General features: G+C 39.2%; 2 protein-coding genes, 1 long non-coding RNA gene and 1 other non-coding gene across 6 annotated transcripts; 2 read left to right on the top strand and 2 right to left on the bottom strand.

The window, feature by feature from the left end:
* The first annotated feature begins 628 nt into the window (after positions 1-628).
* Positions 629-2,699, top strand: LOC124335891. The gene is made up of 3 exons (XR_006916934.1): positions 629-886; positions 956-1,064; positions 2,329-2,699. It is a non-coding gene; the product is annotated as an uncharacterized LOC124335891 (long non-coding RNA).
* Positions 2,700-14,611: 11,912 nt separating this feature from the next.
* On the top strand, positions 14,612-14,683 carry Trnaa-ugc. Its single transcript has one exon. It is a non-coding gene; the product is annotated as a tRNA-Ala (tRNA).
* A 41-nt stretch (positions 14,684-14,724) lies between these two features.
* Positions 14,725-16,465, bottom strand: LOC124338514 (thialysine N-epsilon-acetyltransferase-like). 3 transcript variants are annotated; one of them, XM_046792594.1, is made up of 6 exons: positions 16,339-16,465; positions 15,694-15,815; positions 15,400-15,451; positions 15,212-15,327; positions 15,041-15,133; positions 14,725-14,959 (listed from the first exon to the last, which is right to left on the bottom strand). In XM_046792594.1, the coding sequence occupies exons 2-6, from the start codon at positions 15,757-15,759 to the stop codon at positions 14,786-14,788; spliced, it is 501 nt and encodes a 166-aa protein (XP_046648550.1). In that variant the 5' UTR covers positions 15,760-15,815; positions 16,339-16,465; the 3' UTR covers positions 14,725-14,785. The 3 variants fall into 3 exon arrangements, with proteins under 3 accessions (XP_046648550.1, XP_046648551.1, XP_046648553.1); XM_046792595.1 differs by having other exon boundaries at positions 15,694-15,804; positions 16,339-16,427; XM_046792597.1 differs by lacking the exon at positions 15,694-15,815 and having other exon boundaries at positions 16,339-16,401.
* A 182-nt stretch (positions 16,466-16,647) lies between these two features.
* LOC124338513 (DNA repair protein complementing XP-C cells homolog) lies at positions 16,648-22,162 on the bottom strand. Its single transcript, XM_046792593.1, has 12 exons — positions 21,891-22,162; positions 21,388-21,633; positions 21,180-21,315; positions 19,615-21,091; positions 19,040-19,550; positions 18,012-18,976; positions 17,803-17,931; positions 17,614-17,718; positions 17,407-17,527; positions 17,295-17,339; positions 17,126-17,226; positions 16,648-17,025 (listed from the first exon to the last, which is right to left on the bottom strand). Exons 4-12 carry the CDS (start codon positions 20,617-20,619, stop codon positions 16,774-16,776), a joined length of 3,234 nt encoding a protein of 1,077 aa, XP_046648549.1. The 5' UTR covers positions 20,620-21,091; positions 21,180-21,315; positions 21,388-21,633; positions 21,891-22,162; the 3' UTR covers positions 16,648-16,773.
* Positions 22,163-27,503: the final 5,341 nt, after the last annotated feature.

Here is a 27,503-nt window from a genome sequence, read left to right as displayed (position 1 = left end):
CGAATCAAGAAAAGAAAAGAAAGAAAAAAGGAGCATCGTCTTGTTTCTTTCGGCTCCTCTTTCTCATCAGCAGTTCAGCGCCGCAATACTCCTTGCTCTCGGGCTCCTAGATATATGCCCTTCAGCGGCAGCTCCCGTTTCTGTTCAGTACACGGCGCGTTGCTCGCTGCTGCTGCTCTTATTATTATTCAACCCTCCCAATTAAAAATCCGAGAGAGTCTCATCAACTCGTCCGACCTAATTCGTTAGGCTCGGAGCTTAGACACAAATGGCGTTCGGTGGGTTATATAGACAATATGTACGTACATATATATCTATCTTTTCTTTCTTTCTTTCTTTTCCATCCAGTAGAAAAGAAGAAGAAGGGGGCGAAAGAGATTTAGTTTTCCCTTGGCATTTCCCTCCGTATAATAATAATCAGAAATAAACGAACGTCAGAGAAATCCCAACTTTAAATTAAAACAAAAAACAAAAAATGTTCTGATATATAAAGAATGGAGGGGGGTTGGGGATGGAGTCGGCAATGCAAAGTGTTGAGAGAGACGATGAAAATAGGAGGAGCCAAAGAATTGAAAATCCTCTTGTAATGCAGGGCAGCAGCTTTTTTTCGGTGAGAGATGAGCGACGATGATGACTTAACGAGCTTGAGAGCAGATACACTCAATTTTCTCTCTCTCTCTCGTCTTTTTGAGAATCTTTAATTTTTGAAGAGCCAAATGAAAAGGAGGAAGAAGAAATTGTTGTTGTTGTTGTTTGCTGCTGCTGCCGAGCTGCCGTTGTGTGTAGTTGCTTGTCTGCCGAGCGAATAGAAGAGTTTGGGAGATAAGAGAGATGGCCATGTGTTTCAAAAACTCGAGAATCACCAGCCATTTGTAGATAAACGATCGTGAGCGAGAGCCCGCCAGTTTCAAAATGTGCCATCGTTTCAACTTTTTGTTTTTTCTTTTTCTTTTAGTAGTGTTTATTCCTCCACCAACTTGTCGACTGACCTTTTAGCCTATTGGCGCGTCGTGTACAAGTGCGTATACACGGACCAACCACCAACAAGATGAACAACTATGCCGGTTATAATACATTTATAATTCCTTTTTTTTTTAGTTTGAAGCATTTATATAGGCCCTGCTATGGCAATCTCATTTTCCGTTCTGAAATAACCTCGTGTCTTTCTTTTTATTGTCTTTTTTTGATGATTATCTCCTTTTTTATTTTTATTGTTATCGTTTTCCCGATGAATTCGAAACGAATAATGACCGCCGTCGTTACTATTACATCGGCGGCCGGCAGATATTACGAGAGTCCCAACCAACCGAAATGAGCGATTCTCCCCATTTATAATCATCCACAATAGAAGAAGAAGATGAAGAAGAAGAAGAAGAGATGAATGTGTGCCGATGGGAGAATGAAACGGCGGATGTTATTCTACACAGACATTTCGAATCATGGCTCATTACTTGGAACGGAATAGGGACATTTGGACACACACACAAGTTTTTTTTAAAGGAGAAAGAGCCATTGGGCAACCCTCTTCTATATAGCCCCCCTCCCTCCCGCTGTTGAATGAGACGTCCGAAAAGAGTTAATGGCTCGTATTTATAGAATATAGTCAAATAACCGTCCGGTCGTCGCCGTCGGTGTGATGTGTGACTTTGATTCCCAATCAATGCCGACATACACTCGTGTGCGAAATTGTCCATTTTATTGAAATGAAATGAAAAAAAAAAACCCAAAATTTATTTTAAGAGTTTTTCCTTTTCAACACAACGAAAATAAATTACACAGACAGACTACGGGAGTCACACCTTTTATTTTAATTCGTCAATGACGATATATGTAGGTTGTTGGCGTCCTTTCTATCTCGACTGTCCAGCAGCAACACAGCGAGGAAAAAAAACCCCATCGTGTATATATATAGTGGCTGTGTGATTTGGAAACTCTTTCATTATAAGTTTCGTATGTGTGTACACGTCACGTAGACGCGCATATAAAAGTCGGTGGTGCCACCCGACGAAAAAGGGACGAGAGAGATTTCGTCATCCACGCTCTCGCTATCGGCGAATTACAATGCCGGGCTAGCTCGCTTGTATGTACACTATACACATCCCCATGAATAAAATAGACACAGCACTACTGGCTTATTCCATCAATATATTATTATGACGATATTTATAAATAGAGTTTGATTTTCCCTTTTTTTTCGTTCTGATATTCTTTGATTCTATTGGCTGCAAACGTTTGAATGTTTTTAAACGAAGCAATTGGACATTGAAAGGGAGACCGCGTATATTAACAGGTTATTCTTTTGTTTTTTTTCTTCTTTGATTCTTGCAGAGATTCCTCCTGGCACACACCTGGTGATTACGTTCGCCACCGTCTGGTTGGCTCTCTCGACGCGTCTGGAATGCTTAAACACCCTGGACAATTGTGTGTGAGAACAACATTGCATCAATAAGAAGAAGAACGTCTTTGATTGTGTTCTTCGTATATTTAATGGCGAAAGAAGAAATGACAGTGAGAAACAACTCGACACCGTTCGGATTAAACTGCGAGTAGATTGGAAATGAATTTTTCTTTGCTCATTTCAACAGACTACTACTCTTTCTCGTATAGAATATTCATCACTGGAAGGAAATTTCATTTCGGGTTAGGTTATACATGGCCGGCAGCACAGTTGTGCTTTTTTTGGGATTGAGAAAAAAAAGGAGAAGACGTCATTTTTTATTTGAAAACTCAAATTAAATTTGGAATATTATTATTTTTTTGATTTTTTTCGCTTGAAAAAATAAAAATAAGAAAATAATAATAATAAGTAGAAAAATGTGTTTTTCAGCCAAGCAGCCGGGGGTCTCTCTTTCTGGTTGGTCGTGTCTGTTTGTGTGTCTGCGCGTGAAGATAGTGTGGTGGTGCGTTTTTTTCTTTCTCTCTTCTTCTCGGGGGGCTGCTGATGGCGCGGGAGCTGGTGGAAGGAGCTGACTGGCGGATGGTGGGAGCGCGTCGGTCGGCATTAATCTGAATCAAGTGTGCTGATGGGTCTCGATTTTTCAAGTGGCTATAGAGTCGATGGGGGGGGGGGGGAATGAGAAAGAAAGAAGAAGAAGAAAAAATATAATAAGGGAAAGGCGAAAGAAATAGATTACATAAGCAAGAGTGAGAAAGGGCATCCAGAGCTGTACACATATACAGCGCCAGGAGGCTCAACTATATCCCTCCTTCCTTCCTCTCTTGTCTTTTTGAACATTTTTTTTTCTTTTTTTCTTTTTAGACACATTAAATTCAGTCTATTTCATTTATTTTTTTCTTTCGGTTCCTTCCATTCGATGGAGGGGGGTTCCCGTTTTCTTTCATTTTTATAAATAATTTTTTTTTTGGGGTTTTCTTTTCTTATCGGTCGCGCGCACCAGCTGGCTGACAAACGACCCAACGCCCGCCAGCCAAAAAACCAAGCCGAGCCAAAAAAAGAAAAAAAGGAAAAAGTTGTAGCAAGTCAAAAATTTGTTGGATGTGCACAGAGAACAGCCTATAGTCTTTTTCCTTCCGCCTTTGGCCTCCGTCATCAGCAGCAGCGAGCGGACGGCCAACACGGTAGGATGGCTGCTCCGGTTGGCAGCTACTAGCAGCGGCCCTCTCTTCTTTTTTTCTTTGGAGGGGGGAAATTTTCGGTCGACTTCCGGCTGCACACGACACACACACACCGGCACATCAACGCAGGCGAATCGCAATATATCAGTGGGAAAAAGAAACAAAAATTGTATTATATTGTAGTGTATATCCAACGTCGCGCAGCAGTCGATCAAAGTGTGTACATGTGCGGACGTGTTGCGTGTTGGCGCACTACACACACCAACCGGACGACCGAGCACACAACCCGCCCCTGCCGAGTTTGTCAACGGGGGGGGACGACGGCCATACAGCAAAAATAAATTCTTCATCATCGGAAAGAGAGAGACACACAATCGATAATCACCTATACATTCGACTTTGTTTCTTTTTTTTATTTCTATAGAGGAAGCGGACGGTGTGTGTGTATGTCATTTTCTTTCTACAACTGGTTAAACAGATCTATAGAGCTATAAGGTTTGGTGTGCTGTGCTGGCACACTCGGCCAGTCAACCAGCACAGTACGGATAGATATATCTCATCATCCCACGGCTGCTCACATGGAATTTTGTTTTTTCCCCTTTTTTATTATTTGGAAATTGTCTTTTTTTTTTTTGAAAAACAGGGAGGACTCATGTCGTTTCCTTTCCGGTTCTCTGCCACCTTATTTTTTTCACACTTTTCCATACGCTGTGACTGTGTTGCAGTTGGATATCGCCTGTCGAGAAACTCGTCGACCAATAGGAGAAGCTACACTATATCTCCTACTATATACCCTGGGTTAGGTGTAATCATAAACCCCCCTCCCGACACATACATTGTTATCGTGATTATGTGCTCCGATTAAAAATAATACGAAAGACAAAAAAGAAATAATGTACAGAGAAAAATATGTATATGTATAATAATAATAAGTGTGTGTCCCTGGGTGTTGGACGATGGGTGTGATGGAAATGAGTTCATTTCAAACAAGATGGAGCCATCTGTTGGAGATTTTCTTTCACGGTCACGCCGGCCACCATCATTATTATTATTTGTCTACGAGCCTCAAAGAAAAAGAGAAAAAGAAACAAGAAGAAGAGAAGTTTTTTTTTAAAAAAAGAAAGAAAAAAACAAGACATTCGTGAAGAACTGAAGATGGCAATCTGTGTGGAGAGAACCGACGCGGGAATGCATTTCTCGCCGCGTCCGACTGTTTGTTTGTGTGTGCGGGTTCACATACAAGAGATATCATTCTCTCCTATATACTGTATAGGTATAACATATATATATCTAAAAACAAGAAGAAGAAGAAAAAAAAACAACAACCCCAGACGAAATAAAAATCTTAGAAAACACGGTGTAGAACCCCGAGTCAGGTGATAGGCAATCGCTCGAAACGATCGCCTTACTTTGTGTTGTTGTTCTGTGTTTTTTTGTTGTTGTTTCTTTTTGGCTATATAGCGAGAGTCTCTGCTCCTTTTTTCGTTGTTGTTCTTCTTGTTGTTGGACGAATATTTTTCTCAAGAGTTTGTTTGATATCACGTCACGACAATCGGTCGTCTATAAATTCTGAACACGGCCGGGATAAAAAGAATTGTTTAGTGTAGTATAACTACGACAACAACAAAAAACAGACTCGACCGACACTGTCTGTGTTGTAGTAGACGATATACAAGGAACTGGTTTTTCTATATCTTCAGTGATTCCCCCCTTTGCCTATGTCTTTTATGTCTATACCAGCCAAAGACGAACGAAAAATCACTTGTTTATAACAAGAGACAACTGGAAGCAAGCCGGTATGCGCGTAGGTGTTGGTGAATCAGAAGGTGATGGGAGCTATCCTGAAGAACAACCTCGTTAGAGGACGAATTCATTCCAATTTTGGGGAAAATAAATTTATAAGATGATCAGTATTTTTTAAATTTGTTTTTGAATAAAATTAAAACAACGGGCAAATACAATAAGGAAAAAAACAACAATAAGGCGAAATAAAATATTCAATGCGGTGAATCATCATCCGACGACAGTTAACGCCAACGGCCATCAAAGCTTCTGATGGAAAAATAAATTAACAGAAAATGATTCGGCATCCACGAATTATATTTTTTTAAATTAAAAAAAAACTGCAATTTTTCTGAACTCTTTTTTTTTTTCTTCTTCTTTCTTCTTCTTCTCGCGATAATCAACCCGACACTCCATTTTTTCATATATCCATCAATTGTCCGCAGCCCGGCGGGCAATAAAAAAATAACAACAACTTTAAAACATTATTTTTGCAGCAGCTCGATTCCAATTTTTATTTCTTCAGAAAAAAAACATGTTCAAATGAAACTCTGCGCCATCCGTTTTATTTTATGTGATGGGTCATTCACACGAAATACTATAGCTATATCTCCCGGTCAAATGATATATGGTTCAATACCGGTACTGTGCTGCTGTCTATTATAAAATACAAACTGCAACAAACGCGGGGGAATAATACACACAATGTATCTCTAGTGTTTCCACCTATTACAGCCTTTCAACCCGTCGGCTAAAGCCAACAACACTCGGGTAAAAGTCTCCTACAGAGTGTCTAACAGGAGATTATCCGGTTACGGGATCCTTCACGCGTATAGCTCCCAGACCGTGGGCCGCTGTATGTATATATGTATGCGCGCCTCCAACACACACACACAGCGACTTGTATATTATATACGCGGCGTAACGAATGGTCATCATCAACCGAAATGATAAATGGTATCAATAAAAGGCGAACGCACGCGATACGGTCGTCGTATGCCACTACACAATACAGCGCATCATCATCAGCACATAAGGTTCTTCTTCTTCTTTTTTGCCTTCTTGTGATGTGCCGTTCAACCTATAACAAAACATAAAACTAATAATACATCTGGAAAGGAGGAGGAGGGGGACTATCTTGAAGAAGAAAAAAAAAGAGCTAGAGAGAGACAACTGGGCGCTGACGGATTGCATTTTCGTGATTAGACAGCGCGCCGGGAATACGTAATGCCCATTGTGTCTCTGCGACTTTTGCTGCTGCTGCTGCTGCGCCTCTCTCTCTCTCCTCTGCTGTGTGCTGTGTCTAGTATATATCTCGTCTTTTTTCGTTTTTTTTCGCATGTTATGTGTGTTGTGTATACATATGGGCGTCTGGAAAAAGAGAAAAGAGCTTTAGATTTATATATATACATGTTTGTTTCTATTATTAGACGACCGGGAGAGAGAGAGAGAGAAGACAGAAGAGAGAGAAAAAATAAAACGAAATATAATAATACCGCGTGTCCTGTTTTGTTATTTTTTCCTTTTTATTTTGTGTTTGCAATGTGTTCGCTTCTTCGTCGCATTCCAATTCTTTTTGGCCGTAGATTCCCTTTTTTATGTCTTTGCCAACGCGAGCGTTTCTGCCATCGCCAGAAAAAGTAAAAATAAGAAAAATAAGAAGTTTCAACCAATCGCCAGTCAGTCAGATGCAGACTGGAAATAAGCGCGCGAATAAGCAAAGTCCAACTGCCGGCCTCGTCTCTTCTCTCTCTATACTACATACACCGTCGTGCCGAAGAGAGAGAAAACAACAACAACAAAAAAAAAAACGAATCGAATCGGTCCAACTTGTTTGTGACGGACGTTGTACAACACACACACGGAATGTAATGGATCCGAGGGCGCGCTCGTCGGCGGCGATCACCAGCAGACACGCGGGTCTATCTCGAAATTCAATTTCGACAAAAAGGGGAAAAAGAAGAAGGGAAAACAACAAAAATACATATAAATATATAAGAGAGTCTCTCTAACCAACAAGGCCATAAATTCCAACGCCCGTATGACTTTGACTTGACGGCATGAGCTCCGTTTCGGACGAGATCCACCCCGTTCACGGCATATCAGCAAGAGAGTCTGTAGTATAAGTAACTAGACTCGACTCCATTTTGGCATTTCCATTTTCGTCTTTTTTTTTCATTTATTTATTTACAGTTTTATTTTCTTTATTTTTTTCTATTTCTTGTTTCATTCTTTTTTTGGCGTGTCGTTGAATATATCCAACAGGTTATATTCTATATACAGTCGCTTCGAATATATTTTGCAAGTTGCACCTGTGTGTCAGCCGCGCGCTAGACTGCCGCTGTCGCTGCTGTTCCGGGGAAGGAAAACAAACAAAATACGAAACGACGACGACGACGACGATCTGTTTTCCATTTTAGTTTTTTTGTTGTTGTTGTTCATCTGATTACAATAGCGCCCGCGACCAGAAAAGAGTCAACCGCTCAGATCATCTAGCGATGGCACAAATTCAAACTCTTTTCTAAATATCCCAAGGTCGGAGTTCCGCGCAGGGCTTATATGATTCGCCAATCGTTTGATAAAATAAAATAAGAATAAAAAAAAAACATTTTTAAATCATAGATAAGCGCCAGTCTGAAAAAAGAATTCCACAAAGAAATCGCGTAATCGTTTTTATTTTATTTTAAAATAAAATAAAAATAAAAATAAAAACGAAAGGGAAATCCAAGAAAATAGACGAAGAGATAGCAAAAGCCAAGAGACTCGTACCGTGCAAGAGGCTATAAGAGAACTCTCTGTGTGCAGCGCACAAAAGGCAAAAGGTGGATTTATTATTTTGTTTTTCTTATTTTTATTCTTTTTCAAGAAGGGGATCTTTTTTTTCTCTTTTTTGTGTTTCTCCTTCGAAAAAGGGACGAAGAGAAGAAGAAGAAGAAGAAGAAGAAGAAAAAAAGGAATAACCATCTTCTCTTCTCTCTTATATTCTCCGGGTTGTTGTATACAGCTCGCATCCATCATGTCTTTCTGTGTTTTCTAATTACAAATCTCATCAAGCAAAAGATTTTTCCTCGTGCAGTGCAGCAACGGCGGCGGCGGCGGCGGGCAGCTGCAGCAGCAGCACAGCGGCGGCAGGGAGTAGAGAGATAGACCCGGGCTGAAGAGAACGGCGGGCAACAGGCGAACTGCACGGCCATTGGTCCCGTGGAACGACCGCAGCGCGCCAACAGCAGAGATGAATCAAAAAGATTATTTTCTTTTTTCGCTTGTTCCCCCCCAAACGAAAAATGAATGCCCCGCAGATAGAAACCTTTTACATTTTCTTGTTCTGTGAATAAATGCTCCGCTGTGTGTCTGCTGTATTACATACGCCAGCCCAGCTAGCGAGTTCTCTTTTGCCCTCCATTAAATACAAAAAGTTTTCCGTTTTTTTCTTTTTCCCATCTCTTGTTTTTCCTCCGTCGCTTTTTGTGTGTGTGTGTGTCTGATTCTAAACTGATACAAAGGGAATCGCGCACAACACGCAGCATCTTCTTCTTCTTCTTTTCCGTTCGGCTCTTCTTCTTCTTTCTTCGTTCTGTATTATCCCTCGTAAATAATGATGTCATTAAATGCCAGTTGAAGCGCGGAATTTCCATCAACCCAAACACCCGGCCGGCGCATACACGGAAGACGGAACGGAACGAGTTCTACACATCAATTTCAACGCGCAACAGCGCGAACCGCACATTCTTTTTTTTATTTTTACTTTTTTCGACAAAACAAACGAAAAAAGAAAAAAATGGGGAATTATTTAAAAGAAGAAGAAAATGAAATGGGAGACAGCGGAGAGATTGAAATTGTCGACGCAATAATAACACACGACGTGTAGACTTGCAATGTACAAACTGCGTACGAAATCATCGAGAGACAATCACGAAACGACAAAGGAGATGTATGCAATATGGCGTGTGTGTGTATTTTCCGTATCCCTACACTGCGGAGAAGAAAAACGCCGGGCAAAAGGAGGAAATGATTTTCTTTTATTTGGTCGTTTCCATCGTTTCCGTCCACGAGAGTTACACCGGCAGCCATCCGCACCGACATCAGATGACAAGACTCCCGCAAAACCCCAGGAGAAATGGGGGGGGGGGGAAACAAAAATCAAATTCACCGGGACAACCCCCATAAAATGCCACCGATCCATTCGATTATTATTTTTTACCAGACCAACATCTCAAAAGGGTTGCGTAGATTTCAAATAGAAAACGAGCGCATTGTGCAATCAAGTGGATTTTAACATTTAAAAAAAAGAATTTCTTCTCTGAGATGCGAGGAGGCGATCAAAAAAAGGCCCCCCTGTTATTCTCACGTGATATTATACAATCTACTATATACGTTTCTCTCATTTCTCCGTCATGGAAATAATACACAAGGAACGACAGCAGCCCTATAGCCATCAAAGCGACTCGAACAGAGAAAAAAGAAGAGTCTGTATAAGAAAAAGTACATCTCAGAGAACGAGAGAGAAAAGAGACAGCCGACCGTGTTATTCCCAACGTTGGAACATACTAAGACCATCAGCAGTTTGGCTGATATGACGGGCTTTCTTCTTCTTATTCTTTCTATAAGATGATGGGGGGGAGGTAGGTAGGAAGAAGAAAAAAAGGTGGACACAAGTGGAGGGGATTTTTTCCGAGGACAGAGAATATATAAGAAGAAAAAAAAGAAGATAACCCCGACCTGTATTAGCTGAGCCAGCTCGCCCAGCATGCCGCGAGATGGTAATCATCATCCAGGCAGCTCCACAGCGCGGCCCCCACCGTCACAAGACGAGAAAAACGAACAAGAAACGAGAAAAAAAAAGGGAAACGAAATGAAAGAAAGAAATATATATATATCTAATGTATAAAAGAGAGACAGGTAAATGTCTACCTTTCCTTCTTCTTCTTCGTCTTCTTCTTTTCCAGTTGTGTTCAGTTGAACAAGTTGGAACCTTCCAAGTTCTTCTTCCACCCCGGTACGCCATTATATTCTACTGTAGACGCCCGGCTGCGATGTTACATGCGAGATATTGAAATCTCTTTGGCCGGTCTCTTGATGCTCTTCTCTCTCTAGCTCTTTTGGCTGCTGGATGGCTGGCTGCTACTTCTCTTGCTCCTGCATGTCCTCTCGTCGTTTTCTTCTTCTCTTTTCGTTCGGATGAATTATAAGCAGAGTCGCACACACGTCACCCGTTTTTCTTCTTATATTTCTCTCTTCTCTCTCTCGTCAGAGGAAATTCAGACGACAGCCACCGAAGGCTTCAACATTTTTTTCCGGGGTTTTTTCTTCTACTTCTTTTTCTAGTCCCGACGAATGATCGCGCGTGTCGCCTTCAGCGTTCAGCGGCGAATTTTTTTATTTTATTTTTTGGTTTAGTCCGTTTGAAGGAAGACTTCACGAAGAGACGGTGATAGTGGCGTGTCTGGCGTGGCAGCCAACTGCCAATTACTTATCAAGTCTAGCCCAGCGCTAATCACATAGATTATGCAAATAACAGCATTAGGTTACATACTAGAGACGTGTACTGTATAGCCCGGCGCTGTATTATGTATTATAATAGCGCTGGCAGGCGGTCGTATCGGCAGTCACGGCCATTGTCAGCCCCGCGGTTTGATGGCGATCATCTCCTGACCGAGAAATCCTATCCCACGACGAGTTATAAAGACCACGGTGACAGTGAGCCGCTACCATACCATACCCAGCGGCTTCCCACTCGCAGCACATTATTAGTCGAAACGTATCACTTTGTTGTCTATTATATATTATACGTATACTCAGACAGATATACACACAACTATATCTCTCATCCACCGGGCTACACAATATCCATTCTCCGCTCTTTTTTTATTTTGCGCTTAAATGTCAAACTTCCTCTTGTGTGTGTAATCCTCTCCAACTCCGGCAGGAAAACGTAATAATAAAAAGTTACGACTAATTGAAAGAAAGATCTTTCGGAAAGACTAAAATGGCGATCGGTATATAATAAAAAAAAATATCAGCTGGGCTTATATCGGATTCGTATAATCTTCGTTTTCCTTCTTTTCTTCTTGGTCGTCTCCTCCTACTCATCGCACACACGCCACCTACGCACAGACACCGTTGTGCAATGTAGTACTACGATGGCGTACGTGTGCGGTTTCGGTTTCATCTTGTCGCTTCCTTAAATAATAAAAGAGTTCGCGGTGCAGTGTGTCTTCACATGGCTGGTATGTTAGTACAATCCGATATGGTTTTTCTTTTTTTTGGGAATTGTGTACATACACATTGATCCGCGAGCTCGCAATCTTAAGCTATATATACGTGTATGTATACGATAGATATATATATAGAGAGAGACGAGTTATTTTTACGTTCAAGAAAAAAGAAAAAAAAGGTACAACTGAATGCGAATGATTTATAGCCGTGAAAGGCCTAGGGTTATTATTAATATTTATTTCTCTTTTCCTCGGTTGGCGTCGCGGCCGGATCGAGATAACTCGCACACTTAACCCGACGGGGCGTACATGGATATAGCCGCCCTGCTGGCATCAAAAATCTTATTAAATAGCATACGGGACACAAAGAAGAAGAAGAAGAAGGTACCAAAATTTTAAAAAGGAGAGCTCATGGAAAGAAAAAATGGGGAATTCTTTTCGTTTGCTTTGCTGGTCGGATCGTCATTCCACCTCATATATATTCGGCGGGCTGTAGAGTAGAGCTTCGACTCTCCAATGTGCTAACAAAAGCAGGTTTCGTATAGAGAGAGAGAGCCCCTTTGCTGGAGGTCGCTTTGTATTTTTCGACGTGTGCATTTCGGACGCGTATAAATATCTAATATGTATAACAAGTGTGTGTGTGTGTGTGTATGTCTGGGGCAGCAAAGCAACAAACGTGGATAATAAGCATCCGACGGGAACCGTGTGTAAACGCCGTCCTGCTATGTGTATATACGTGATGCATATTTTTTGGTAGGGCCTTATTCTCGCAGGTTCGGCCGAAATTGTGTGTGATAGAGGGAATCGTCCAAAATGGATATAGCCAGGGTCTTCCCAGGAAAAAGAAATAACAAAATTGTGGACAGGAACCGGGTGAAAAGCGCAGCGGGGTGCGTTCGCCAGACGCGCGGGGAGATGCGGAGGAAGTGCGTACAGGGCACCCCCTCCTGTTTCATCCCACTATAGAGCAATACATAATTGGGCACTTGTGATGTACAAGGCCGGAGTATAAGCATTGCATATCTATACGAAAAAGAAAAAAAAGAAAAAACCAAAACGTCTGTACGACCAACTGAGACTCTGATGATGAGCTCCCTCCTGGACGATAAATTGGTTTCCTTGCCACGACCTCCTAAAGTCTAAAAGTCTTAAACTCCCATCTAGAAGCAGGATATGCATGCTGTACAACATTATGCGCAAGGAGCCCATATAGACGGCCTATATAATATAATATAATCACCGACAATGTCCACTGCACACGTAGGATAGTATACATCTTGGAAGCGCAGTTGAGAGGATATAAACTAAGCCGCTAATTGAATGCCGCTCCTTAACCGTAGACGTAATGGAACTACATGAAAGTCATGCTGGCTTTGGTTGTTTGCTGCTGCTCCTGGCTGCTTTTATTTTTCATTTTCTTTTCACTTATTCCCCCCCTCACACAAAAAACTTTATTTTTTTACTAACTTTTTTTTAGGACCTGCTGCTGGGCGATTCAAACGCTTCAACACTATCTGCGTTAAACATTACATGGGTAGACGTTATGGCGCGGATATATAGTAGTAGTAATACTACTACGCCCGGTTTAAAAAATTTTATGTCGGCTTCAACGACCCTTCAATTACGATATTTTGACTACTTGTGTGTGCTATTAAAGTGGTCCCACACCACCACTAAAGCTTGATGTAAGGATCAATCAAAGTACGGAATCACCTAGCGCCTTTCTCCTCCTTCTTTCCTCTGTCGCTCTCTCTCTCTCTCTCGCGTTCCGTCTCAACAAAAAAATTGATCGCACGAAAAAGTAATCGCCCATTCGACTCGATATGGCAACCATTTGCGGATCCAGTAGAACGCGACCAATTGGTTTTTGAATTCGGCGTTCACAACTTCTGAATTGACGGAACAATTCGTGGAAAATAGGAAACAAAATAAAAGTTTGGTTGTAGTTCACTTTTTGTTTGTTGTGTTACATTGTTCTTAAGTTGTATTAAAAGTTTATGTATCGGACCGATGGACATCGTTGTAACACTGAAACGGATTTGACTGCAGCGCGGTCTCTGTAAAAATAAAGAATAAACATTTTTCAGGAAAGGACAGACCAACGCCACCTATGGTGGTGAGAAAGAACTGCTCAGAAAAAAGAAAAAAAATCAATCGTATCGCATATATCTAGTTCTACTTTCCGGCGAGTTGGTAGTAAGAAAACAAAATAAAACATGTCTATTGAAGATGGTAAATATTGAAGTGGACACCAAAGAAGCGTCTGACATGTTAAGTGTGTGTAATACTGTAATATGACCAGCCGTGACGCAATAGTACAATATGCCGATAAACTGAAAGAAAGTTACGGCGGCAGCAAGGGTTCGGTGGATTGAGTCGAAATATACACAGGTGACACTTCAATATACAAATATACAACGTAAACACGGCCTGGACGGAAAGCTCCACTCCGGGCTCCACTCCGGGTCTTCCTTTGCTACCAACTTGAATGGACGCCACGTAATTGCTTAAAGAAGTGAAGTCGCTTTGACACTGGTCTTACCTCGTCGAGCGAATGTTGGAGGAATTTCTTCCATGGTGATGGTGTGGAGTAAAAGTTGCTCCAGGATGCAAAGTACCAATGTTTCTCAGGTAAACTTAGGCGGATTCAACCAATCCAAATCTTAACTTTGCATCAGCGTTTTTAAATTCAGAATCCACGCAAATATTGAAATTATTGTACGAATAAAGCGTGATTGAATTAATATACTCTTTAAACCTAATATAACCTAATTCAGCTAAAACTTTTTACGGTAGTTTTCTGTTACATTTTTTAACCCAAGATAAGCCCAATAATACGAAGCAAGATTTTAAAAAAATAAATGATATATTCTTTTATAAAACATGCAGTTCGGGGAAAAAACCACGACGAAGGGGTCCGGTCCAAAAGGGAACTTTTCGATGCTTAACCCTTGATCGAAGAAAACCCATAATAAAGAAGAAAACAACTTTATTCATTCTCTTAGAATTGGGATGTATATTTTTTTAATAACAACATAGGGGTTGTAACTCAGTGGTAGAGTGTTCGCTTTGCATGCGAAAAGCCCGGAGTTCAATCCTCCGCAACTCCAAACTTTTTAATTAAATAATAAAATTTTTTTTTTTCGTTTTATCTTTCTTTTATTGATACCCAATCCACTCAAACTAGTCTCAAATAAAAATAGTTAAAATGATCACACTTTTCGTTGAGCTAATTGTTCCATTTCGCATCGGTTCATCCGAAAACAATGCCAACCTTCTTTTTCAGTTAAATCCAATGCCCCCAACGATTTGTAGAATTCGATAGATGGCAGGTTCCAATTAAGAACAGAAAAATTCAACCGTACACAGTCTTCCGTGAGTGCTGCCTAAAATAAGATCATTATTATTAATTATGAAATTCCACTTCGTGATTTTGTTATTCATAATTAATTTATAGTGAGACAAACCTGGGAAACAGAACGAAAGAGAGACAGACCAACGCCTTTTCTTCGATGTTGAGGTTGTACGTAAATATCTTCCATATATAAAGACTTCCCTTGCTTTTTCAAACCAATATTGCGCCACGTGTTAAAATTATTCCATATACATAATTAACATGTAAATGCATGCATAATTACCCAAGTGGAATATGTAAAGAAATATAACGCGAAGCCAACAATTTGGTTTGAATCTTTCTCCGAAGCGACAAAAGCTTCAAAAAATGGACGAACCCCAAATCCATCTTGCTCTAGAGCTGTAGCAAAATAAGCAAATGAAATAAACAAATGCTAATTTTGAAAATAAATTAAGGAAAGTTTAATCATACCTTTTGAATCAATCTGAGGGCCGTCAGGCATCTTTTCGTAGTCAGCTAACTCCTGTTAACAACGCAACAGTTAGTTTACAAGATACTAAATAAAACACGGGAACAATTATGTACACATTTTAACTCTTTACATAGAAGCATAAAAAATAGGTGCTAGTACGCCACACAAAACATGTAAAACCTGAATGTGTGTAGGTCAATGCGACGGTTAAATTTTGAAATAAAAAAATAAAAAACATTTTTATATATAAATCAGTTTGGTCTTTGGTGAGTCAAACAGTTGATATAAGGTACCTGGATCAGTCGGTGAATTGCTTCACAATCTTCTTTAATGGCTTTTCGAATAATATACCGCTCCATTATAGTATAGCCTATCTGTTATCCGTGACACACAGCAGAGTAAACCTATGATATAACTGACATGAAGCATTAGTTTCAATATTAGCTTTTTTTTCCTTTTTGTTAGTTACTCTTGAGGTCTTGACTAATATCAGTAGATTTGAACTTCAGAAGTCGTTGCTTTTCATTTATACAACTCATACCGCTAAACAAGTTTACTTTTTGCGGAAACACGGAGATTTCAGAAGTTGAAGTAAAATATGAATTATAAAAAGTGTCGTCTGTTTTATTGAAGTATGATTGAAGTATCATGTTCCTAATTGTTTTTACTGTGACGCTTATTGTATAGTAATTATAAAAATATCTCATTCTCCCATGTTTGATTTTTCTAAAACACTGTGTGTGTGTGCTGTAGGACTCATTATCTAAAGAGCTGGAATATACTACACAGTAAACATGTTGGTACCGGTTTGTACGATACGTTACAAAATTTCAGAAAGCCTGACTTTCCCTGTCACAAAAATGTATACCCATACTATTGTTGTATACAGTAGCACAACTTAAAGATGACAGAATTGTAAAAGTCTTTGAATGAATTACCCAGGATCGAATGTCTTTGCGCTCCTTGGCTGAAGTCTCCCACTAGAAACGTAGCCGTCAAATCTACAGCAGACGATAAAAAGAAAATTTCTGAAAACAAAGTCCAATTTTTTTAATCAGCCATAGTGCCACACCAGACACCATATAGTAGTAGTAATAGAGATCGTTTAGTCTTAACATTGTCTGTAGTCGTAGATTTGAGATTTCTGCCCAAGTTTAAGAAATCAATTATTCATAACAATCATCGCTGATTGTTTTTTGAAAGGCCAGTTGTCACTCCCATTCTTCTATTTTTTGCTTTAAACCGAATGAGCTGCTTGAAATTTTATTTCCGGGCGACCGTGAACACTAAACACGGCAAAACTTTTAAAGGAGGAGTAACATATTGATGGAGAATTTCAGAGGTAAAACAATTAAATAGGCAAATGGTAAACATCACTTTTTCTTCCGTTTGTTCGTAGTTGTTTTTTTTGTACTTTTTTCGTTTTTGTTGGACAATGAGGTTTGACTAACTTCCTTCTCAGCTCCATCAATGACTGGAGGTAAATCGTCTTCAGTAACGTTTCTGAAGTATTTCGCTTGTAGGCGTTCTCTGATGAGCAAGCCTCGTATCACCCTTCGCCAGTTATCGTAAACACGTTTCTCACGCTTCTCTCGTTCACGCTGCTCTTGTTCTTCGTTAGCCGCCTTTAAAAGATAAAATTGAATCAGAATTTTTGTAACGTTTTACAAATGATAAACATTTTTAATCTCTTAAATAAGACATTAAAAAGTGGAAATAACTGACCTGCCAAGCATCCATTAGAGTCTCAACATGTTCGTCACAAACAACAAATCCATCGTAGACTGGATGCGACCAACCACTGTGGTAATCCCATCCTGTCATAGCTTTCCAAAACCAAAATACATTTTAAGCAAAGTGAAAAATACTCTTATACTTATGCAATACGTTTTACCTGGAGCGCAATCAATTCCTAGTCTCCTTGCAACTTTGTTCAAGCCTAAAAAAAAAGAGTAATTTTTTTAAACGACCAGGAACACTTCAAATCAGAAATGCACATTTATTACCTGGAATTTGAAGGTGCTTGGTCCCTTTTGGTAACATGCTAGGTAGAAACAATTCTACGTTACCATATGCGTTTCGTGGAACGACACCATCAACTGCTGGGGGAGGAATGTAATCTTCAATCTAAGCCAAATCAGTAATCATTTTGAAAAATAGAAAATAAAATAAATAAATAAATAAAATGTCACAGTCTCAGAACCTATTTTTACCTGCCAATCGCCGAATATTTCGAGAGGCTGATCAGTCACCATTTTTTGAGAGTAGCGATCCCATTTTGGACGGGCCTTAACTACTTTGTACGGCTTTTCACCAATCTTAAAGGAGAAACGATAATTGAAATTTTTAAAGTTTCCCTACATCTTTTCATTCTTAATCGTTCTTTTAGCATTTTTACTCACTCGAACAACTTTGGCTTCCTTCAGCCAAGTTTCTCGCGAATGAAGATTTTTTACGCACTCCCTTGCATACACAGGTTCCTTACGTATGTAACCCACTGGAATGGCAGTTGGAGGATAAATTGCTTCAAACTAATTGGTGAAAATAAAATGGGTTAAGCGAAATCAATTTTGGATTTTTTTAACTTTTTAATATAGAATAGGGTTTATACCTTTAGCAAATGCCGCTGAAGAGCATAGAGTGGATGAGACTTGAACTCTGAGATGCTGGTGGGCATGGGTCGATCAGTGAGGCTTTTTTCCATGCTTTCGTCTTCGGCCTTGGATCTGGGACTAGGTTTTTCTCGATGAATATTCAAAAGTTTACTCCAGGTAGGATGTGCTCGCTGTTTGCGAGTAGTCGACAAAAACGAGGAAGCATAGCGGGCTGTTACATCCTTCCATGTCATATCAAAATTGTAAGCCACTGCGTATAGAAGCGGATCGGATGCGTTCCGCTCTAAATGACGATCACAATGAATCTGACCAGAAATGACATCCACACTCATCCACTGTTCTTCCTGTTCTAAATAGACTTCCATCCATACGTCGGTAGTTTTCTTCTTTTTTGCTAAAGCGTCGCCTTCACTGTCAGTGGAAATGATTTTCTTAGACCGTTTTTGAGCATTACTTTGAGCAGCGTGACTCTTGTTCTTTGTCGAAGTTGTAGATTTCTCTTGGATTTCGGAATCATCAGAAGTGGGTTCTTCATACTCGTCAGAAGAACTTTCCTTGTTACGCTTGAGAGTAGTTTTCGATTTTGGTTTTTTAAAGTCGCCTTTAGTCGTACTTTTTTTAATCTCCTTCGGGGAAGTCTTTTTCTTATTAACAGAAGTTTTACTAAGCGAAACAGCTTCTTCCTCCGTGTCATCAAAAGGGGATTCTTCATATTTTACTGGCTTCTCAGCTGACTTTCTTCGACTACGTTTGCGTAAATCATTCGGTGGATCAGAATTCTTCATTTGAGATGTTGAATCCTTGATTTTTGAAGTGCTAGGCCGCGACTTATGAGCTTCTTGGGGGTTTGCGGCACTTTTAGTTTTTGGTGATTCAGGTTTGAGACGACCTTTTCCAGCTGTAGCAAGAGCTTTACCTTTATTTGAACTGTTTTTCGGGTTAGCAATTGTCTGCTCAGATCCTGATTTAAAAATAAGAATTTACCGATAATCCCAGATTGACCAACATTAACAAGTTTCCTTACCAACAGTAGATTTTGCGGATTTCTTGGTCCTCCTGTCAGAGACGCACCGAACGTCAGATGTATTAGCTTTCTCTATCTGGACAGGGGAATGTTTCTTCTCTTTTGTTTTCTTATTTTGATCCGGCGATTTCTGTTGAAGTTCACTTGAATCCACTTTAGCCGGTAAAGGTTGAAGAGATAAAACCAGCCGAGATAAAATACCTAATGAACGGCACACGGCAACGCAGGTGTAAACTAATTCTTCAACGCTCTGAGCTTTACCAGAGGAAATACAGTTTAATATGTCTTTTACTTCTGGATTACTTTGGGTTACTCTCGTTGTGCTCACTTTAAAGTGTTTTGTTACCCATTTCATAAATTTTTCTAAATAATTAAGATCGGTGCGGTTTGGTGGGAATCCTGTTGGTGGAACAACAGACAGCGCTGAAGCCATCACCACTGGATCACAGAGCATTTTATTGACAAGGTAGCCGTGTGCTAAAAGCCCAACTAACGATACCTGATGCAGATCCTGGGGACAGAACAGAAATGATTAAATTTATCGATTTAAATAATTATATAAACATTTTTCATACCATTTGAATTTCCTTGCGTATTCGATTGATTTTAAGACGAATAAAATTTTCAACGTCTCGTCCCTTCTTTTTATGTTTCAGTCCTGTAACTTCGAGGGTGATTTCGACACTTTTAGGTAGTTCTCTATCTTGTTCAGGGACATCACATGATGGCTTTACTCTTTCCCAGTTTTCATCATCATCTTCAGAGCAAGAAGAGTCTTGAACTTCTTCTTGTTTTAGCATTTCAGCTAAACTGATTTCATTAGTCTGATTTCTCTTTACAGCGTTTTTGGTCCTTGTTTTGGTAGGAAGTTGCTTTATCTTCTTTCCTCTTGCTTTAGTTGAAATGACTTCTGTTTTCATTACTGATTCATTTTCTTGTTGTGATTCATTTTTTAATGCTCTCAAATTTTGTATCCAGGGATCGACACCAGTTGGAGAAACATCCAACTGTTCCACAAACTCTTTTTGTAAGGAAGTGCAATGCGATCTTTCTTGATCCTCTTTCATACATAAACTATTTGTCATTACAGAATCATTATTACATTGTTTTTTTGAAGCTGATGTGGTAGTTAAGCAGTCATTTTCAGAGTCTGATGAGTCACTAAGATCAAGTTCAGATTTCATTTTAGAGATATCATAACTTACAGGTTTGAACCCTACATTGATTGGAGCTTGTGCAACTACTTTTGCAATTTTCTTTCTTGGAATGTCTTTAGAAGTGGTTTCTGAATGTCTATAATTTCGTTTAGCATTAGCCAACTTGGCAGCAGATGTGGATAAAGGCTCTATGCTGGTTTCTTTGTTATCTTCTGTTTCTTTGTCTTGATTCACAAAATCATCATCCTCTGAGCTACACACAATTTTTGGAGGTGGTTCTTTTAATTCGTCATCATCACTTTCATGGTAGCTTACTTGCTTTCTGTTAGAAGATCGAGTGATGTACCTTTTTCTCTCAGCCATATTTTCTTCTGTTTGTGGGCTTTCAGATTTCCTCTTATTAGCTCCTTTATTTGGAGCCATTTTAATTTAGATAACCTCGTAATTATCTTTGCTTCGTAAATTTTTTAACCCACGTGACTGACTTTGAAATTTGATCCGTAGCTATTTAATCTTCAAGGACAAATAAAAGAAACATTTTTTTCCTTTAAAACTAATATCACTCTAAGCTAAAAAATCACAAAACTTCGATTTCTGACACTGTTGAATTTGAATGTTGATTTGATTGATGCAGTATACAGCAGACGATGTTATAGTACTCTGCAAAAAAATCCGAGGGCCCGAGGGGTTATTTTATGATATAGTGCCATCTAGGGCCAGGGTTGAAAAGGTAAATTTAAAAGGTAAGTGAAAAAAAAAATTAATGAAGCGGATGAGCGTAGTTTCAAAAAACGCCAATATATTAAAATTTTTATTGTAATGTTGATAAATTTGGGCACCCAATTTATAGAGCATTCTTGATTCTCGATGAAAGCTTTAAGTTTTTTTTATTTCCCTGGTTTGGGAGAAGAAAAGGAATTCGTATGAAAAAAAACTTCTCTCTTCTTAATACCAATTATTCACCTTTTTTTTCGTGTACCTACCTAATTAAAACTAACAAACGCATTCACAATTAGAACCGAGAATTCCACAAATTGCCCCTCTTGAACCCGGAATGAGAACAGCACTCTTTTCTTTTATAATATTGTTATCTTTCATCCAGCAGATTCCTCCCTGCCCCTGAATTTAAAAAAAAAAAATTGGTTGTAAAGGTGAATTGAAACTCGCGAAAATGTTATATGATAACATTACTTCAACATTTGTCCAAACGAAGTGGTTACATGACGGGTTTTGTTTGCAAAGCTCCCCACAAAATTTTCCATCGGATAAAGGTTCGTTTTGTATATCATTTCCAGGAAAGTTGCAATTATAGGACCAAAATAAATCGTTTTCCAACTTCCATGATATCACCAAGTATCCACAAACAGATCCTGGAGAATTCAAATGAATTCTTTTTTCGGGTAATATTTCACCCGATTTTGCCCAACAGGTTCCATTCTATAAAAAAATTCTCCAAATTAAAAAAAAATCAATAAACATCACAGATGGTTCATATCAGTTTTACATAAGGGCTATCTACATTTTACAAGTTACTATACTTTCCTGTGGAGAACGGAAATTATACGTCGCATACAGCTCAATACACTGTAGCGATTAAATGCGTGTAATTGAGGCACAAACTTAGCAATGTCCACTTTTGGGTACTGTAAAACTGTAAATACATGCCTATGTAAATGACAAATACTTGCACATACGTTATCGGAAGTTGTAGTTGTAAATGTGAAATGTGTACAATCTGCAACAGTAAATTGGCAAAAACCTCCACAGTCTTTTGCTAGCATTGTTTTATTTACAATATGATTTCCTTCAAAATCACAATTGTTGGCCCAGCGGGTGCCTTCGACAGACTCCCAATTTTGAAGGGCCATTGCAGTCTTGATGATAAATAATGCCATCAAATATGATAAAATGTTTTTGATGGACACCATTTTTAGACTTGTGTTGTGGAATGCCTGCGACAAACAACTAATTGCATGAGTTCATTTTATTTCCTAACCGGAAAACAAAAACCACAAAATAAAAGCTATAGGTTTTGAATCATATCCTTTCATTAAGCTCATTATCTTTGGTGTGTCGAAAGCTAGATAAAAATTTTATTAGAGTCCTACAGTACCTATATATTGTTTCCGGGTCATAGACGTTCAGGCCCCGGCGTTCAGGCCCTACTTTCTATGTGGGCCTGAACGTCCAAGTGTTGGGCCTGAACGTCCAAAATAAGAATAATACAATGAATGTATTTAATGCAAGGGGTCCGCAACTCAAATTTACTACAATAAAAAAGGGAAAAAAACAAAGAAAAGTGAAAAAAGGAAAAACAAGGATATTTACTTTACAGGCTAAAAGAATGGCGCACAACTCCTCACCCTATATACTCCCCATCCCTACCTTATCCTTCCTATCCTTTTATTTTTGCTTGAAGGAAAGCCTATCTCAAAAGGAAAATAAAGCAAGGAAAAAGTAAAAAAAAAAAATAAATAAATAAAAAGCAAATTTGAGTTGCGGACCCCTTGATTTAATGCGACTTGGTCTCCGTGGCCTAGGCCAACGCTTTGGCATATTGTTTTTGTTTTGACTGGCGTTTTAGGCTTTTAGCTTAATGTAGGATTGTTTTTTTTTCTAACTAAAAATTTGTAATAACCTTGTGTAAGTTAATGCGAAACAAACTTAGGATTTCTATTAGTGAATCTTGTAAAAACAAAGTTCTTGAATAATGATGAATATACAGTACCTACCAAAAGTCTTTGGAAGCCCGAGAGGACCTTATGCAAAAACGCTGTTTTTGCAGTCCTCTCAGTACTACAGTTTTTAACCAAATATTTTCGAATTTGGTATGTGCATAGGTAGAGGTAGTGAGAACACCTCTGATTTTTTTTAAATTTTTTTTTTTTTTTACATTTCCTGAAGTACTTTTAGCCGGTTATAAAAGTCTTTGGAATGCCGAGAGGACCTTATGCAAATTGGGCCACTTTGGCCTTTTTTTGCAGCTGAACGGCTAGGGCTAGGGAAACGCGACTTTTTTCAAAAAATCGACCTGCGTTAGCTTCTCTTTTCTCGCGCCAACGAAAAAACAAAGGGGTTGGTGCGGAAAATAGGGGAATTTTACTTTTTTGTTTTTTAACTTCAAATGAAACTTTGAAATATCAATCAAAAAAATTTAAAATCAGACCTGATATAAAGCTAACGCAGGTCGATTTTTTGAAAAAAGTCGCGTTTCCCTAGCCCTAGCCGTTCAGCTGCAATAATTTGCATAAGGTCCTCACGGCATTCAAAAGACTTTTAGAACCGGCTAAAAGTACTTCAGGAAATGTAAACAAAAATCTGAAAAAAATCAGAGGTGTTCTCACTACCTCTACCTATGCACATACCAAATTCGAAAATATTTGGTTAAAAACTGTAGTACTGGGAGGACTGCAAAAACAGAGTTTTTGCATAAGGTCCTCTCGGGCTTCCAAAGACTTTTGGTAGGTACTGTATTATATTATATTATTATATATTATGTATGGCTTGCTAATAAGTTTTTTTCCCCATTAACTTACACAAGGCTATTACCAATTTTTAGTTTTAAAAGTTTAGTTTTAAAGTTTAAAAGTCGTATTAAATACATTCATTGTATTATTCTTATTTTGGATGTACAGGCCCAACAGTTGGACGTTCAGGCCTACATAGAAAGTAGGGCCTGAACGCCGGTCCTACATCCATTGTTTCCAGATCAGAACCTTTTTTATTCGCGCCCAATTTGGTTATTTGGTTTAACACCAGGAAATTTTTTTTATTGAATTCCATTGAGAATTCTATTAATGGGAGCATTCCTCTCCCACTGATCCTCTCAGCCGTACGGATAGTTTCGGTAGACACTGTACTTGGGTGAACATACGATGAATATTCTTTATTTGACCACATCCTAAGATTCGAATAAATATATACTTATGCTATACTACTCCCCTCCAATTGCGAAATGTATCTATCCATCCCATATCTACCTTCTACCTACATCTTATGTAAATCGGATGAGCCGTTTTAGTAGTAAGGAGGCTTGGTTGCTAGATGATATCGGCATTTCCCGTTTATAGCTCTCTTACTGAAATTTATATAAAAGAATCTTCTGAATTAGCTTATTGCACTAAGATGTTAAGTCGTATATAAGGCCCTCTTTATGTGAGCTCAGGAAACATCGCTTTTTGCTTGGCGGTATATGGTTTTTACGTAAGGGGTGGAACCACTCCAGAGGACATCACTAGCCCACCACTAGCCATGTAAAGCGAGGTGTCCGGAGCTCGTCGAAAGGAGCAGTGCAGTCGAATATGTCATCTGCTAGGGAGGGGGAAAGTAAACTGCTGTACTACTTAACACAGAATGGGCTATCAGACTATCTCGTTATCTCTGCGCGTACTAATTATTTGCGAACGCACTCAGTCCGAACCGGGAAATGGTCCAAACGGATTCTTTATACAGTACCTACTTTGATGACTGGTTGGATTCAAAGCAGAATAAGGAGCTGCTGAGTGAAACATGTACCATTCTAACTAGATCCCCTACCTAATGAAAATACTAGAATAGCCTTCATTCAGGTTAAGTTTATTAACAGAATAAACGGAAAATTCTACTGGATCCAGAAATAATGAAAAACGAACCCAAAATAAATCACAGTAACTTCGAAAGTAGGGGAATTAAAAGCAGTTAGATAGGTAAAGTTGTTAAATAGGTGTAATATGCCTACCTGACTATTTTTTTTTGCTTAATAGTTCCAACAGTAATAATTTTAAGAATGATTATAGGGTCATAATCTTCTTGGTACATGAAGCCTTTGTCAAGTAACTCTTTGCCTTCCGGTATGGTGCAATACACCAGGATGCGGAAAGGGTAAATTTTGTTTTCCATTATTTCTTCTATTCTTTTAAGATGTGTCATCTCTTCCGTACAAATTTCTCCCCAAACTATGATATTTCCACCATCGTGTTTAACAATGAGAGTTAAACAGTTTTTCAAATAGCATTCATCTGCAAGCCGACGAACAAAGATCCATTTATTGCTGACGAATGTACCAAATATTGACTCATCGGAACACAAAACTTTTTCTCAATTTTTTGGACCATCTTATTTGTTCTCTCGTGAAACGCAGTTTTTTTATTACATTTCAGGAACTCAGTAATAACTTATTTCAGGCAAAGCGCCCCACCATACCCAAGGGACGGAGTGAACGGTTAACTACCATAAATTACTGGCAGGATTTTTTCGGCCACAATTGAAATCTTCATTCAACAGACAACAATTTTTTTCGTCGCCCTGACTATTTTCCTAAAATCAATTTTTTTTCGTGAACCCTTACTACCGTTCATAATTAAAATAACGTCATCAGATCCGTTTAAAGAACTGGGACGTTCACTTCTTGATAAGTTCTTCAAACTGTGCGTTTTTAAATTGCTCGATCATCATAAATACTATCGAGAATCCATTACCTTTAGTTAATCGAGCAATTTCTCGCATTGAATGTTTGGTTGTCAAGGGTTTGGCAATTTTTTTTCGGCCCAGCAGTTTCGTCGTTTTCGCACTACTTTTGTCCGTTTCGGCACTGCATTTGTCTGTTTCGGCACCGCCACCAGATTCAGCAATTATCGTTTTTTGTGTTATGTCTAATTCGGCAACCTGTTTAGGCACCACTGCTAATCACCAAATATTTTTTCTCCAATTTTCCTCACTTTTTTCCTGTAATCCGTGAAGATAAATCAGCTTTATTTTTCCTGTGCTTCGTGTGTTAATAAAGGGTGTACGACAAAAAAAGGAAGAAATGGAAAGAAGTTGAATATAACACGGAAGTGCTTATAAGGAATTGTATTTAATCCATACAGATCGAACAGAATAAATAAAAGGGAAGACAATAATGAAGACATTAATCAGAATCTTCGTTCTCCGGGCCGTTCCTCAGCTCTCTCAGATCCGCTTTTGAGTGTTTCTTTGTGAGCATCGCGAGCTGCAAAAGCATCTCTTTAGAGAAAATAGGGTTGTCCGTTCTGGTAAAAGATTCCCATATGATGGTCAGATGGCGCTGTTTTGATTCTCCGTCCTTGTTTAGTTTGTTCAGCAACTTGTTTTTGTGACAAAAGTTTTGCTGCCATGGCAATTTTCTCCGCCTCCCCGTGCATCTTTATTAAAAAGGTCACAAGATTGGTCGATGCAAGTCCTAGTACAAAAATACAGTTAGAAAATTAAAAATAATCAACAGAATAGATAACTTGCCAGCAACAGCTTTGAGGTTATTGTGGGTAACCTCAACGTTGTTGTTGGTCCTAACATGCTGCATAAACATAGACCAGCACTCTGGTGGCCAAATTGTGCTGTTTATGTAGATTGTTTCCACATAGTTGCAGAAAAGCAACATTAGCCATGCGATGGATGCGATGCTCTCGAACCTTTTGCAACTTTTTTGGCTGGCAGCTGGTGCAGGCTAAGCAATTCCCGACAGATGTTCCGGGTTTGGCTGTCCTTTCTATAGGCTGGACCTAGTCCTATAGCCTTGATGCTGCGGTAGAAGGACTGTGTCAAGTGAAAGGAGCAGCCTACCGGCTTCACTGTGGGGAAGACCGCCCTGCATGCCTATAGGGAAAGGGAGAGTTTATTACTGAAGATTAACGTTTAAAAAAGCATGTACAAGCGTTTGGTAATTTTTGCGGCAAAATTGCGGTGGCCGGAATTTAGTACATGTGAAATGTGAATAATATACTTCCTCTTTACAAAGTCCTCCACATTGTTATCTTCCAACGCCAGAAGACCAGTCGACCTCATCTTGACTATATAACAGGCACACAACACGCACAATAAATTCCATGCAAACAGTTACGTGTAATTAACTCTCTTAGTTCCCCGAATCTGGTCCGCCCTAGCTTCCTCTTCTTTTGTTCTCGACACCTCTGTACTCCTTTCCTGCTAGTCCTCCTCTGCCTCTTCCGCCTCTCTACTCTCTCGTTTTTTCCAACGTCTCGTCCTCGACGCTTGAACTGCGTCACTTCATCCGTCCAATCTGGACATCCCCGGTCTCCTCTATTCATCCTCTCTTCCCGGCGCGTAACAATATGATCAAATATATATCAGGAACTCCCTGTTTACCTTTGTGTCGTGGGACGGTTCCAGCAAACAACTGATTTACGTGTTAGCTGATTGCTTGACTTCTTTATCGACAAACGAAAACCACAAAGCAAAAGTATATTTTTTGAACCAATGCCCCTTTCATTTTCTCTTTTTCTTTATTGTTGAAAGCTACGTTTAACGTTTTATGCCGTACAGTTCCTTTTCTTTATTTTATCAAGCAATCC

Source organism: Daphnia pulicaria, chromosome 4 (assembly GCF_021234035.1).
Source record: "Daphnia pulicaria isolate SC F1-1A chromosome 4, SC_F0-13Bv2, whole genome shotgun sequence".
Lineage (NCBI taxonomy): Eukaryota > Metazoa > Arthropoda > Branchiopoda > Diplostraca > Daphniidae > Daphnia > Daphnia pulicaria.
The sequence above is the reverse complement of the archived record's forward strand: the minus strand, read 5'-3'. Positions and strand labels throughout refer to the sequence as shown.